The sequence below is a fragment of the Solanum lycopersicum genome, chromosome 6 (assembly GCF_036512215.1).
Source record: "Solanum lycopersicum chromosome 6, SLM_r2.1".
NCBI classification, from domain to species: domain Eukaryota; kingdom Viridiplantae; phylum Streptophyta; class Magnoliopsida; order Solanales; family Solanaceae; genus Solanum; species Solanum lycopersicum.
The window spans coordinates 48814549-48828593 of record NC_090805.1 but is presented as its reverse complement, the minus strand read 5'-3'; the positions used below and the strand labels follow the sequence as shown (position 1 = coordinate 48828593).

Sequence of the window (14045 nt, the reverse complement as noted above, 5' to 3'; positions counted from 1 at the left end):
TGGTGAACGATATAATGTATATTTAGCTAGACCAAGCCACTTATATAATCTGTCATTATTCTAATTTGAGAATTAGTACTACTATGTTAAGTGTTAATAATATTGACAGTTGTAGTCAAAAGTTAGTAGATTTATTATATTTGGTTTAGGTGGACTTTGTTGTGATAATTATCATAACAAACATATTTTAGAACTCGGGAATTATTAACAGAAATAAAAAGAATAACAAAACAACTAATTGACCAACCTTTTTCTGCATTATTATATTTGGTTTTAGGTGAACTATGTGAAACGAGTTTAAGTTTTATGCAATGAATGAGTACAAACTTTTATATGTCATATTAAGCTAATCTATAATAACAAGTAACTCTTCATTGTAAAATCTGATATGATAAAATAATATATATATAAAAAAATGTATACTATTACAATATACAACTTAAATTCTCATGAAACAAGTCTCACATATGTACATGGAAAATAATATATCCTTTGTAAATAAATAGAGTATATATAAGAAAAGAGTGTGGAGGTTGTCATTTTATATTCTTGATTGCAACTTGTAACAGAAAACCAACATGTCGTTTTGAGTAGCTCGAAAGTTTTGCAACTTCAAAAGGGGAAAAACAAATAAAATAAAGAAAATGAAAATAAAAATACCAAGTCTTTATATACTAAAAATTAGAAGTACTCTTGAAGACTATGATTATTAGGCCTTTATTAACTTTTGAAGAAATGAAAGGTTGCTACCTTATAGGCCTCCAATAAATCAAAACATGCTTTGCTATCCCTATTTTTCCTATTAATCTAGCAAGTTGCCTTTACTAGTGTGCTTCAATTGAAGCTCAAACTTCACATTGATGCCAAATTAATGAACATTAACTCTCGTAAATTGTACTAAGACGAGAGTTCTGATTTTATAATAATTTTTTTATAAGAAATCTGAAATAGTTAATTTATTCTATTCAATTTGTAAGTGGTCATAAGAAATCATTTATTCTACTAAGACTGACAATTTTTTCAATAAATAATGCATCACATTCTCGATCGATCTATTATTAATAAATTCCAAATATATTTAAACAATAGCATTAGGGAGAGTTACCTCCTTCCCACTCCACTCATGCCTACATTTTTTTATTTTAAAAAATGTTATAGAAAATAATATTACGTGCTTGACATAACCAACCTAGCTAGCTAAGCTATTAGTACATTAATTTGTTACGCCAAGAATCCGCCGTCAGCAAATTTTGCTGACTTTCGGCTGCCCATTTTTAGAACTCTCCTTTACTTTTTTGTTCCTCTTTCTTTACTCTCTCTCTTCTTTCTTTTACAAGTCACTTGTTCTTTGGCCAATTATGGGAAGTCCATATAGTAAAAAAAAAAAATATTTATCTACGTAGCAAATATATGATATGTATTTATTTAAATGAGTAAAAAAAATTAAAAAATTACGATATATTGAGTTTTATTTGCTTTATTGTCTTGTATTGCTTTGAGGTGTATATGTTTGTTTCGAGGTATATCAATTTGATTTGTATATGTTATTCTTATAGTAAATGGACATATATAATTGATACAAAGTGAAATGATATAGTCATACAAAATGAATTGTTACATTTGTATTGTGAACTTTTCTCAAGTAAATTATATATTATTATATTTTAGAATTATCTAAATATTGTCATAATTGATAATTTAAACTGAAAAAACGCTAATTTCCCCAAAAAAGATTTCCACAATGGCAAATAAAACGATACCAAAATGAATTGAGTGGATCAAATATACAAAGAAAGATTAAGCTTTTTCCCCAAATTATGTCAACTAATTTATGGGCCCTAACTGATTAAAGTGAGAAACTCCGGAAAGTGATATTAACTTTATAATATTATGATGGTCATTTCAAGTATATAAATACGAAAAAACGGATAATTGTACTTTTGACTGTAAAGTTGTTGATAAATTTTATTTTCCTCCTCTTAATATTTAATTTTTGAAGTAAATAGGGGATAATTTTGGTTTTAATCTTCGAGATGTTCAATTGAGCACTTTAAACTTTCGTCATTTTATATAAATATGACTCTTAACTTGGTGTTAACGGAGAACTATGACCATTAACTTTGGGTGTGGACAAGTAAGCACTTAAACTTGTATAAAATTGAAAGAAAAAAACACATTTGTCCTACAAAAAAATTGTATACTGCATGCATCCTACTTGTATTATGTTATTTAGAATATGTACGTCTACTTGTTCAATTTCACACAAATTTAACTAACTACTTATGCACACTAAAAATCGCGCATAGTTATTCGTTCAAACCAAGTTGAAATCATATTACGTATTATGCCTAAACTTTCAATATTTGGAGTGATGCACTTTTCATCCTTATGCTTGTCGACTCTTACTAAATATATTAGGGTGATATAGTTTCAAAAACAATTTAATTCACATAATATATTTTCTACACATAAATGAATTAAAAATATATTTTTAATTTATTGAAGGACAAATGTGTCATATTAGTCAAATATGATGGCAAGAATTAAAATTAAAATTTATTGATATTTCAAGGACTAGAACTTCAATTTTCTCTTTAAAGAGAAAAAATGATCAAATAAGATTTACACCTTATAGAGCTGACTAATTTATGTAATTACGTTATTCAAAGTAATAAATATTAAAATAACAAGGGTAGAAATGGCATGGGAATAAATAAAATAGAAAACACAGCTATCACTGATAGAAAGAATCATATTTTTGGATATATAAAATATGTTTGAAGGATCTGCTAAGCACATTCTTTCATTTGTATTTTGACTTTTGACATTTTCTTAGGAATATTTCCTCTCACTTTTTCTATATAAAAAAAAAAACAACATAAAATCCTTAAAAAGATTTATTATAGCTGCATTCTAAAGTAATTAATTTTCAACATTACATAAAGAAAATTATATACATTTGATTCTCTCGAAGTATATATACAAATAATAATAATAATAATGAAATGTTGATTTCAATTGAAGCATAATAGATTAGGGACGATAGGGTAATCAGGAGTCATTTGATCATGAGAATTATTCACTTTTTTTTTCTAATCAGTATTTAGTTAAAAAAAACATTTAAATTTAATTAGCAGTATGGCCAACCGCTTACTTATAATAGTATAATTATTTTATCATATAAACTTTCACCATATTAATAAGAATTCGATTCATAATCTTAATCTGATTTCTTAATTATTTCTACATTTTCCCTTTCCTCTTCCTCATGTTTTTTTTTTTAAAAAAAAAACATTAAAAATTACTACTTTAGCTTGATTAAAACCACCTCAACAACATGAAAATTCATTCTAACCCACTACTTGCTTCTTTGTTCCGTCTCACCAGTTATATTTTCAACCTCTTTTAGATAAGTTGTCCCTACTTTGTGAAGTCGACTTCAAAGTAGTAATACTTCCATTCACTATAGTATATACAGTTATAATTATAGTTGTCTAGGTTTTTCTAAAACATAATTGTCACGGATTATACTACAAATTAAACTTCGAATAATATATTTCCAATGTATGTAAACATAATTTATATTATGATACAGCGATGATAATGTAATTATAAAATATATGGATAATTTAATCAATCGACCAACCAAACAAAGGGAACTTAATACTTAGTAGTTAAGTTACCGATCGATCTTATAATCCCCTCTCTATTTCACCTTGTCAGTTCTCGATTTATATATAAAGAATATTAGATCAAATAAAAAAAAAACTAAATTAGGCAATCTACCAAACAGATATAGATGATTAATTGTGAGCAAACTGTGAACATGCATGCCAGCCACTAGGAGTGAGTGAGTACTCATCAATCCATACTCACGAGCTTAAAATTTGTGTCCATATATATATATAAAAAAATGAATATGAAGGAAAGGTACCTGTATGGTCTACAGTTCTCGATCTCATATTCATACACTAGTAATTCTACTACTTCAATTAATCCCACTTGACATGGTCACCACTCCACTAGTGTCCCTACAACTCCTTATTCTTGCTTTACATATATCTCTATTTCTATATGTTAGACAACAGAAGTGATAGAGACATGGACATGTGGATCTCTAAAGGTTTTATTAGTCATCACTCCATCTTTCCCATTAATTTTCCTTCTACTTTTATTCAACTAATTAGCTACAAATAATTAAAATACTAATACACGTCACAAAGAGTCGAGGATCTGTCATAAACAACATTTCCACCTTAGGACCTAGGGTGTAAGATTGAGTACACAAGAACGACCACCCTCCTCAGAGGTCAAGTTTTGTAGAAAGTACACTGAATATGTTATTATTATTATTATTATTATCTGATCAAGTATCAAATATTGAATAAGAAATTTAATTTTAAAAAATAAATACTAATTGTTAAATTTAGTACAGCTTGAATTTGTCATGCTTGAGTGGTCTAATAGTGGAGGACCACAATTTAAGTTTTAAAGTGAAAGGGGGAGAGTGGGTAAAGCAAGCGCAAGCGAGAGAGCAGATGGCGGAAATTCAATATTCTTAATTAATTTAAGTTGTACTCTATTATATACTTATTCTAATGATATAAAGAATTTTTATACTACCAATATAACTCTATTTTTCAAATTAACTTATTAAGTTTGTCATAAATTGTTACTTGTTATTGTAAATACACACTATTAGTGCGTTCATAAAATTAAGGGGGGGGAAATGAAGTGTTTGCTTGAAAGGCAATGGAATTTAGGTAGTTTGGGTTACTAGTTTATTAGTTGCATCTCTTCATCTACTACTACTACTTTCCTTTGAGTCTAAGAAGACTTATATGGAATAAGTGAGATGGAGTGTGCTTTTGACGTGCAATCCTCATTTCCTTTGATACTCGAATCTACCTTCCTGACTTTCGCTGGCAAATTAGTTAGTTAGCCATAAATCATAATAAATTAATTAACCATACCATATAAGAAATACTTCTCCCATTTCGATATTTATATCTGACATGTTTGAGATCATAACATTAAAAAATAAATGTGAATTGTGACATATTTTACTTTTTGGAATTTTATATTAGATGAGAATAAGATAAATAAATTAAAACGAAGAGAACAGTATAATATATTAAAAAGGAGTGTAATGTGGAAACCAAACTTCAAGTTATCACCAACTTTCCTTCGTGATCTGTCTGTATTTTTACTTTTCTTTCTTCTTACTTCTCTTTATTTTGCTTTTTTCTTTTCTTTTCTTTTTTCAGTTATGAGTTATGACACTCCCTTTTTAATGCTTAATCAACTCATTCATTCACCTTATTAGTGCACTAAAGTATTACTACCACTTGAAATAATCTCCAAAGTATATACATTTCACCTCCATAAATATAATTTGGTAAACCTTTGTCTCCATGCATGGCATTAACTCGAGTAAATTACATTCAATTAATGCTGTTGTGATATTTATAACCATACTTGCACCTAACTTTGACACCATAGAAAATCAATTAAAACAAAACTTTTTTTTTTTTGTAAATTCAAAGGAAAATTAGGAAATACAACACTTAAGTTGCTTATCATCCAACCATCCATCTTCGATATCAAGTCCTGAATCATTTTATCTTTGTTATTCTAATTTAGCCGAATTTTATAAAAATATCAAACATCGAATGAGTATTTACTAGTTAAAAGACACATTAGGCAATATTGGTTGGCCAATAGACTTGAAAATTCATTCATTAATTTCATCCACTAGTTTAACACTTGGGTGGTATTTTGACTCTCCCAAACAATTTTCGTATCATTCACTACACAATATATATATATAACTAACTAAAGCACTTAGGCTATCTCACCACTCTTCTCTTTCTTTTTCATCCACTTCTCTCTTTGTCACTTGCTTCACTACTTCAACTCTTCCTCTCTAATGGAATTCTCCGAGGACTCAATCGATCGGACTTTGGTGTTCAAAGGTAAGCGCAGTAAGCGGCCACGGCAGTTCATGGCGGTGGCGATGGTTACTTCCACGTCATCAACCGCTGCCGCCGACGACAGCGCTGGTGGTGGTGGAAGTGGCGGTGATGGAGGTGAGGATGTTTATAATTACTCATCATCGATGCAGTATTCATCATCAACTACTTCAACTACTCAAATTTCGACGACGAGCAGTACAGAGGAAGATGAGGATATGGCGAATTGCTTAATTCTATTAGCACAAAGTGGCCGATGCCAGAAATTACAAGTGGAAAGTACTGAACGTAAGATGGTGAAAATCAGTAGCCGGAAATTTACAGAAATGGCTACAACAACACCCGGAAAAGCAGGGTTCTATGTCTACGAGTGTAAAACTTGTAACAGAACGTTTCCATCTTTTCAAGCACTTGGTGGGCATAGAACAAGTCACAAAAAAATCAAAACCGAAGAGAAAAAATCTACTGCTGATTCTGTTTCACCTTCAATCGATCATCATCATCAACAACAACAACAAGAGGAGAAAATCAATCGGATTGTAACCGCTCCTACTCAAATAGTCAACAAAGGTAATTCGAATTTACATAGCAATTTGATCAACAAGCAGCCAAAAATTCACGAGTGTTCAATTTGTGGGGCGGAATTCTCATCGGGTCAAGCTTTGGGTGGTCACATGAGAAGACATAGACCACCAACAATTACAGCAACAAACACTAAAATCACTGTTGATGAAACAAGTAACAACACTTCAGATAATTTATCACACGATGATGATCAGAATTCGAAAAAGCCAAAGCTCTTCTTATCGCTTGATCTGAACCTGCCGGCGTCACCGGAAGATGATCATCACCGAGATGATAATAATAATTTTGAATTTTCAGCTAACCAGCAAAGTCTCCTCTTCTCCGCTGCAGCTTTGGTGGATTGCCATTACTAATTAAACTGAAGTGATCAGTTTTACTTTTTTTTTTCTTCTTCTTAATTTTGTCATTACTATAATTTTTAGAATCATTGTTGTTGCTATTTATAATTGTCATTACTATATATTCTTCATAAATTTTATTGTAGATTGTGTATATACATATCCATTTTTGGAGAACAAGTTGGTTTCACCAATGTTGATCATATATTTTATTTTATTTTATTTTTTACTACTACGAGTACTTTTTAAGTGGTTAGTGTTCACGGTTGCTTTTCATTCACGAAAAGAGGATGGGGCATCTTTACATTTACAACGACAAAGAAAATATACTCATATAATTTTACGAGTAGAATTCGAAGAAAGTGTATAATATACTTATAAATTTTAGTTTTATCTTTATCGGACATATAAATTTTTTTTGAGGATATTGATAATTTGAAGGGCATCTTTAAATTTACAGGTACGAATATATAAACATAAAGAAGGATTTTCCATATCTTTAAATTTTTTCTTTTGTTATTTCTTGAGCGGAGAGCGATGTGTTACACATTGACACTCCACAAACAGAAAAAGGAAAAAAAACGAGGGGTATAGATCGAGTTGGGAGAGAGCTTCAATAACATTTATAATACAATCAAAATGAATTTTGAATATAAACGCGAACGTATATATTAGTTAAATTTAATAAATTTTTACTTGTTAATTAGTATTTTATATTGAAAATATTGAGTTCAGTTATATATACGAATATGGCTAACCAAAAGTTTGTGGATCAGGTTCTTTTCATGTTTTTTTTTGGGGGTGATTACCACTAGATGAAAACAGCTACTCCTTGTGTTGTTTCTATTTCAATAAAATTTATTTATTAAAATAAAAATGGATAGGATGGGTAACTGCCAATACCATGTGAATGCCACCTGTATCTATATTTTTTTGTCTTTGTTTTTTTTCATCTAGCTAAGAACCTACTTAAGTCACTTAATATATTTGTTTCTTCTTCAAATACTATGATATGATCTGTCCCTAATTTTTTTGTATTAAAATTTGGTGTCAAAATTAATGCTCACGGATTATTAATTTTTGTCGTAATGTTTAATATCTTTCCTTTTAATCTTTTTATTTTGAGATAATCATGATTTCGTCGGTGTCTAATCACAAATTATAAGAGACATAATGTCATTCAGTGTATTAGGGAAATAGATGTAGCAGCTCTCAGCCAACCCATCACACCTAATTTTTAATCTAATTGTCCCTTACTTTTCAAGCTTCTTAACAACTATAATTAAGTCATCATACACTCATATATTAGAAGTTCGAGTCATGAAAATAATCTCTAATATTTTATTTATATCACGCTTTTTAAAATGTTTTGTACATTTAACTATCCGTTTTGTAACTACTACAAATAATGTTACTAGTGCAATGAGATGAAACATTACAAATCACACGTCACGAGCAGTTGGGTATAAGGTCTATAATTTACACCACATCTAATAATTGTGATTTCTTAAGTTTGTGTTTTTATAGATCAAAATTCTTCAAAGTGTTGTTTAGGTAATTAGGGCACCAGTAATACATACGATGAGCAATAAAGAAAAATACCATATGATTTTTAATACATATCGAAACTTATTGGGTCTAACAAAAAGAGTTCCAATCTTTTCTACTTCAAGTATCATTGTTCATGACGTGTTGACACATGATATGTCTATTTTTACCATTCCGATATTCTTAATAATGTACAACATTATATAGACGAATAATTTTTATTATATTTGAGTAAAATATAAGTTCAAAACACAAAAAATACAAGAGTACTACAAATCTAGCAAGTGAATTCATATAAAGTCACCTAGATAACCTATAATTATACATTTTCAAAATTAGGGAAACTTTTTGGTAATTAAAGATGTTTGTTATGTGCACGTTTTGGTAATTATTGGTAATTAAGCTATGCATGTGGATACATTATATCGATACCTTGTTAAAGACATAATGTCCAAATACAATGTGTGTCTATGTGGGGAAGAGAAAATTAAAGCTTCCTGTAGATTTGCACATGTAGTGGGGGGACTATTTATTCAATATTATAACTTCTAATATTTTTTTGGTATTAATTACAATTATTATCAAACATTTTTAGTAATATATATATAGTGACAATTCAAAAGTGTTACATAAAAGTCAAATTATATCCCACTCTTTAGAATCGATGGTAATTTGTAAGAACTTAAGTTAGTTAAACCTATTACCATTGTGATACATTGTGTAAATTTTGTAGAAATTTTCTTTACTCTCAGAATATAAGAAGAATAAAATAATACAATTTAATATGGATCAAAATATAAATAAATAGAAAAATAAAATAACATAATTTAATACGTGAAATAGTAAAGAAATAACATAACAATGTATCTTCGATGAATATGTTGCGACAATTTAAAAAATTCTCCATAAAAAAATACATGAATCTAAATGAGTTCAAAAGACAATGCTATGGTTATCTGTTTGAAAAAAATTAATTTACAGATTGGGAAGTCCGTCAAGTTGTCAACGTGTCTTAATTACCTGTCCATAGTTAAAGGTTTGAGTGACGGCGTACGATGATGCACGTTGCAAATTTGAAAAAAAAATGCATTTTATGACTAATATTCGTATCAAAATATATTAATTTATTATAGTTATATGGTAAAATAAAGTTTAAAAAATGTACCAGTAGTATTCCTTTAGGCTTAATTTTTTTTCTCCGAAACAGAACGTCTTTTATTATTATATCAACAGAATATATAGTTTAAACATATTTTTTGCAATGATTTAATTTGGAAAAAACTTCTCCCAAAGAAATTCTTCAACAAAAAGATAAAATATCTAACTAACCTATCTGCTTAATTAATGTGATATCTTTTCTCTTCGAGATTTAAATAATTTAAATTTTAATCATATGAAAAATGTATCTTTATCAACAAGAATTTGTTATTTAAAATATATTTTTATAAGTTTGATTTTTGAATAAAATATAAAATTGATTTAAATATTGATCCAATTTTATTTTAAAATAATCAATTAAATTAATTTTTAAATATACATTAAATGATAGTAAATTTTATGTACAAATATATTGATATATGTTAACCTCATATAAATACTGACCGCAAATAAATTTATCATTTAGGCCTATATTTTAGTCCTCTGTTTTAAAATAGTAGTCTTGTTTTAGAGTTTTAAGAAGAAATTGCTCTTTAATTTTCACAAAATTATCTTCTTTCTTTATTTAATACAAAGTTTCATGTCATTAAATAAAAGAGTAACTTTCACATATAGCAAATATAAAAATAATGTTTGTATATTATAGTTTAGTTTGTACAATTGTGCTCCATAATATATTTTGTATTTGGAGCTTTTAATTTTGATAATTCGCTACAAACAACGAATTTTATACAAATTATTCAGTTTTGTATAGATTCATTTATACATCGTAATTCGTATAATAAGATTTGTACTTGTATAATTATAAGTGTATAGAAAAAAATGTATGTATTACATACAATTTTTTCTTTCGCTTTATAAAATCATAAATCCATTTTATATCGAAATATATAAAATAACTTATTGTATACCGAAAATAACTAATTATATACCAAATCAGATGGTAAAAAAAAACATATTTGCTACAATTGAAATAAGTTATGCCATGACTATAACATTTAATTTAAATTAATCATTTATTATTTTATACCATTTTTCCTTAAATAATCACTTCATTCTTCTAAGTCATTTAATCAGAGTAAATCAATAAAGACAAAATTAAAATTAAAAATAAATAATATTTTAAATAGTATAAAAATTAAAAACATCACTTATTTAGAAACGAAAGAAAGTCGGAGTTTGTGATGATCAAAGCATTAAGCAAGTGACAGTGAAGCAACATAGAATTTGTGGTTAAATTGAGTTCATACTTCATGTTGGCAGCTCACCAGAATATATACATCCTTCCAGGTGGCTTGCTTCTCAATTCGACACCTCTTTTTTAATTCTAAAAAACTCAAAGTCCAATTGTTTTTTTCTATTCACACTTCCCTTGTATTTTCTATACAATTAGGAAGGTAGTTCAATAACCTAAATATTTGGGTGCCAAACAAAGAGGTAGAAGTTTTGATACGAGTTATATAGGTATATTAATATTAATTCTAATGTTATATATATATATATGTTAATAATTAAATGTATTGTAGATTTAGTACACTTAAATAGTATACAACATTAAAAATAGTTGAATTAGATAAGAGAGGGGAGGAGATGCAGGTTGTTTTGATGTAATCCCAAATTATGCCATTTGCCTGCCATTATACCAGCAATACATTATCACAATGTCCTCTTTATGTATATTATTATAAGTTTTTGGTGAAAAATTCTATCTTTGATATTTATTTGAACTGAGAAATTGTAAATTATATGTAGATATATATATGGATTTTACCTTGTAATAATGACTTAGTAATTTTAATTGATATTTTTTACTTTATAATATAACTAATACTTACTTAATTATAAAAAAAGTGTTTCTTATAACATTCTTGTTAAAGCATGACAAAAAGTTTACATCGTCAATGAGATGGTGGACTCCTTATAAGGCTTGGACAATTTTCCTCCATTTGAGTTAGCTTTTGGGGTGTAAATTAGGCCTAATACCTAATTTTTACATGGTATCAGAGCAGGGCCCATCTCACCCGATGTTGGGACCCCCAAAATCAAAATTGCCCACGCACCCAGATGATAAGCACTGGGGGTGAGGTGGAGTGTTAAAGAATGACAAAAAGTCCACATCGGTGGTAAATAAGATAGGTGGACTCCTTATAAGACTTGAAAAATCATCCTCTCTTTGAGCTAGCTTTTGAAGTGTGAGTTAGCTCTAGGACCTAATTTCACAATTTTGAACATTATTTTCCACCTAATTAGACTCCTCAATATTTTCAAAGCTAGCTGATCAACTAAGAATCGAACTTCAAAAACTCCAGAGTAGTGCAAACAATTAATTAGTGGATCAATAATACCTGTAATTAATTAAGTACTAAAATTAGAAATAACTATTTGGTGAGTCATTAATTAAGTAGTATTTGTTAACTTTTTTTTTTTGTTTGTTTCATATAACCACCGGTTCATGTTCTATGGCTGTTGAGAATATAATGCCCACAATCCATCCACATACAAATAAAACAACTATACCTACTACTTTGAAGTTTGAACTAATCTCACTTATGGTGATATGAATAAACTAACACACGTTTATTTACAAGACAAAAATGCAAGTTCTCCAAGTCAAAATCATCATATCAAGGATTAAATTGTACTAATTTATTAGTAATTGATGTTTAACTGCTTTTTTCACCCAACCCAACATAAATAATAAGTACTATCATATTCAAAATAGTCGCATAAGGTAAAGTTTGAGGAGAGTACAATATATACGTATTATATTTTTACCTCGTGAAGATAGATAGACTCATTCTGAAAAACAAAAATCATACATGAGCAACAAATTATCAAAATAGTTAAAAGTAAAAAGGAACAAGACAATAAATAAGACGATTTTAAACCTATTTGGGACAGTGAGACTTGATCAAGTAATTGAATACCTCCACCATCATTCAATAGGTTTAATAATTCGTGTTATAACGAAAATAAGTGAAAATACTATTGATCCAATTTTATTTTTATTTTTTAAAGAATCCAATCATATCAGTAAAAGGACTAGGTGACCTTACTATAAATCTAACTTAAGTCAAATATGTCACTATTTTATTTAATTTTTCGATAATTCTTAGCTATGATCTTTAGTTCCTTTACATTTAATTAAATCAAACAGTAGAAACCAAGTTCAGTAAATAATACTAGTTACATGGAGTATAGTGTTAAAAGAAAAAGAATAGAGAAACTTAAAAAGAAATAAATAGGGTAATTAGAGGTAAAGACCTTAAAATAAAAGTTTTTGTTGATGTTTATCAAATATTTCAAAAATCATATAATTTAGTGTTTTAAAAGAAATGGAGAAAATAAATAAAAATTCTTCATGAAAAAAATGTCTATTTATAATTGAAAAACACACAAACAAACACTTAAAATTGTAATTACAACTGATATTAACTGGCCATATAACAAAGTAATCGTATTAGAGTCAAACCATCCAATTCTTAATTAAAGGTGAGTTCAAAGTTTGTATTTACCTTTTTTAAGAAGCATACTTATACAATATCCTTTTCACGTAATAATCAAGTTTTATTAAATTATAATACGTATTTTAAACATCACTAAAAAATAAAATAAAACAAAAAACTTATCTGATTTTTGGGTGGAGTCTCAATCTGATGTGTACATTTTTTTTAAAAAAAAAATTATGTCATCCTCCCAACATGACAAGAGGAAATTGAAAGGGTGAAGGAGAGGCTTTATGGATAAGAATTCCTTATCAAGTTTATTGAGGTTTGAGACCATGAATTTATCTAAAAAAAGACTTTGCACTTTATGGTATCGATTGGGACATTATATATGCTGACATGTTAAATAGTTGTATAGTTAAAAAAAAAAATGAGCACCTACTTATATGGAGACATATATATTGTAAAATAACATATAATGTATTTGAAATTAATATTTCTTTTTTATATAAGACAGTTCGATGCACAAAACATTTCGTGTTAAACAAGTTTTGAAAAAATATCACATACATCTTAAGGGGTAATTGATAAGAAACATATTTTAATGTAAATATTAATGCTTAAACTCGTGATCTATAGATTAGACAGAGACAACTAAATAATTGTCTCTTGATTATAATTCAACTAAATTGTCTCATACTAATCCTAATTCCATTGATACTGAAATCTGAACAGAACTAGAGAATAGTATAAATGGGCTTGACCCGACCCAACGATTTGAGAATTGTGATGGACAGTTTGGGCTAAACAATGTCATCCCCTTTTGAGTGTTGAGGCTATTCGGCCCATTTATCTAAGATGGATGGTTTATTTCATATTTTAAAAGGAAAATTGTATATAATAGCAAACTAATAACCTAAATTAAATGAAATAGCTAGGGTTTGATTTAATTGTGCTCCATAGCAAACATTAGCTAAAATTTACCAGCGTCTCTCTCC

At 28.2% G+C, this 14045-nt stretch overlaps 1 protein-coding gene across 1 annotated transcript; it reads left to right on the top strand.

Annotated features, from left to right (window-relative positions):
- The first annotated feature begins 5391 nt into the window (after positions 1-5391).
- On the top strand, positions 5392-7124 carry LOC104648015 (zinc finger protein ZAT5-like). Its single transcript, XM_010324112.4, has one exon. The coding sequence runs from the start codon at positions 5930-5932 to the stop codon at positions 6908-6910; it is 981 nt and encodes a 326-aa protein (XP_010322414.1). The 5' UTR covers positions 5392-5929; the 3' UTR covers positions 6911-7124.
- The last annotated feature ends 6921 nt before the right edge of the window (positions 7125-14045 follow it).

What these genes read in the sequence shown, in the direction of transcription:
- LOC104648015 (XM_010324112.4), top strand. Translation starts at nt 5,930, where the DNA reads ATGGAATTCTCCGAGGACTCAATCGATCGGACTTTGGTGTTCAAAGGT.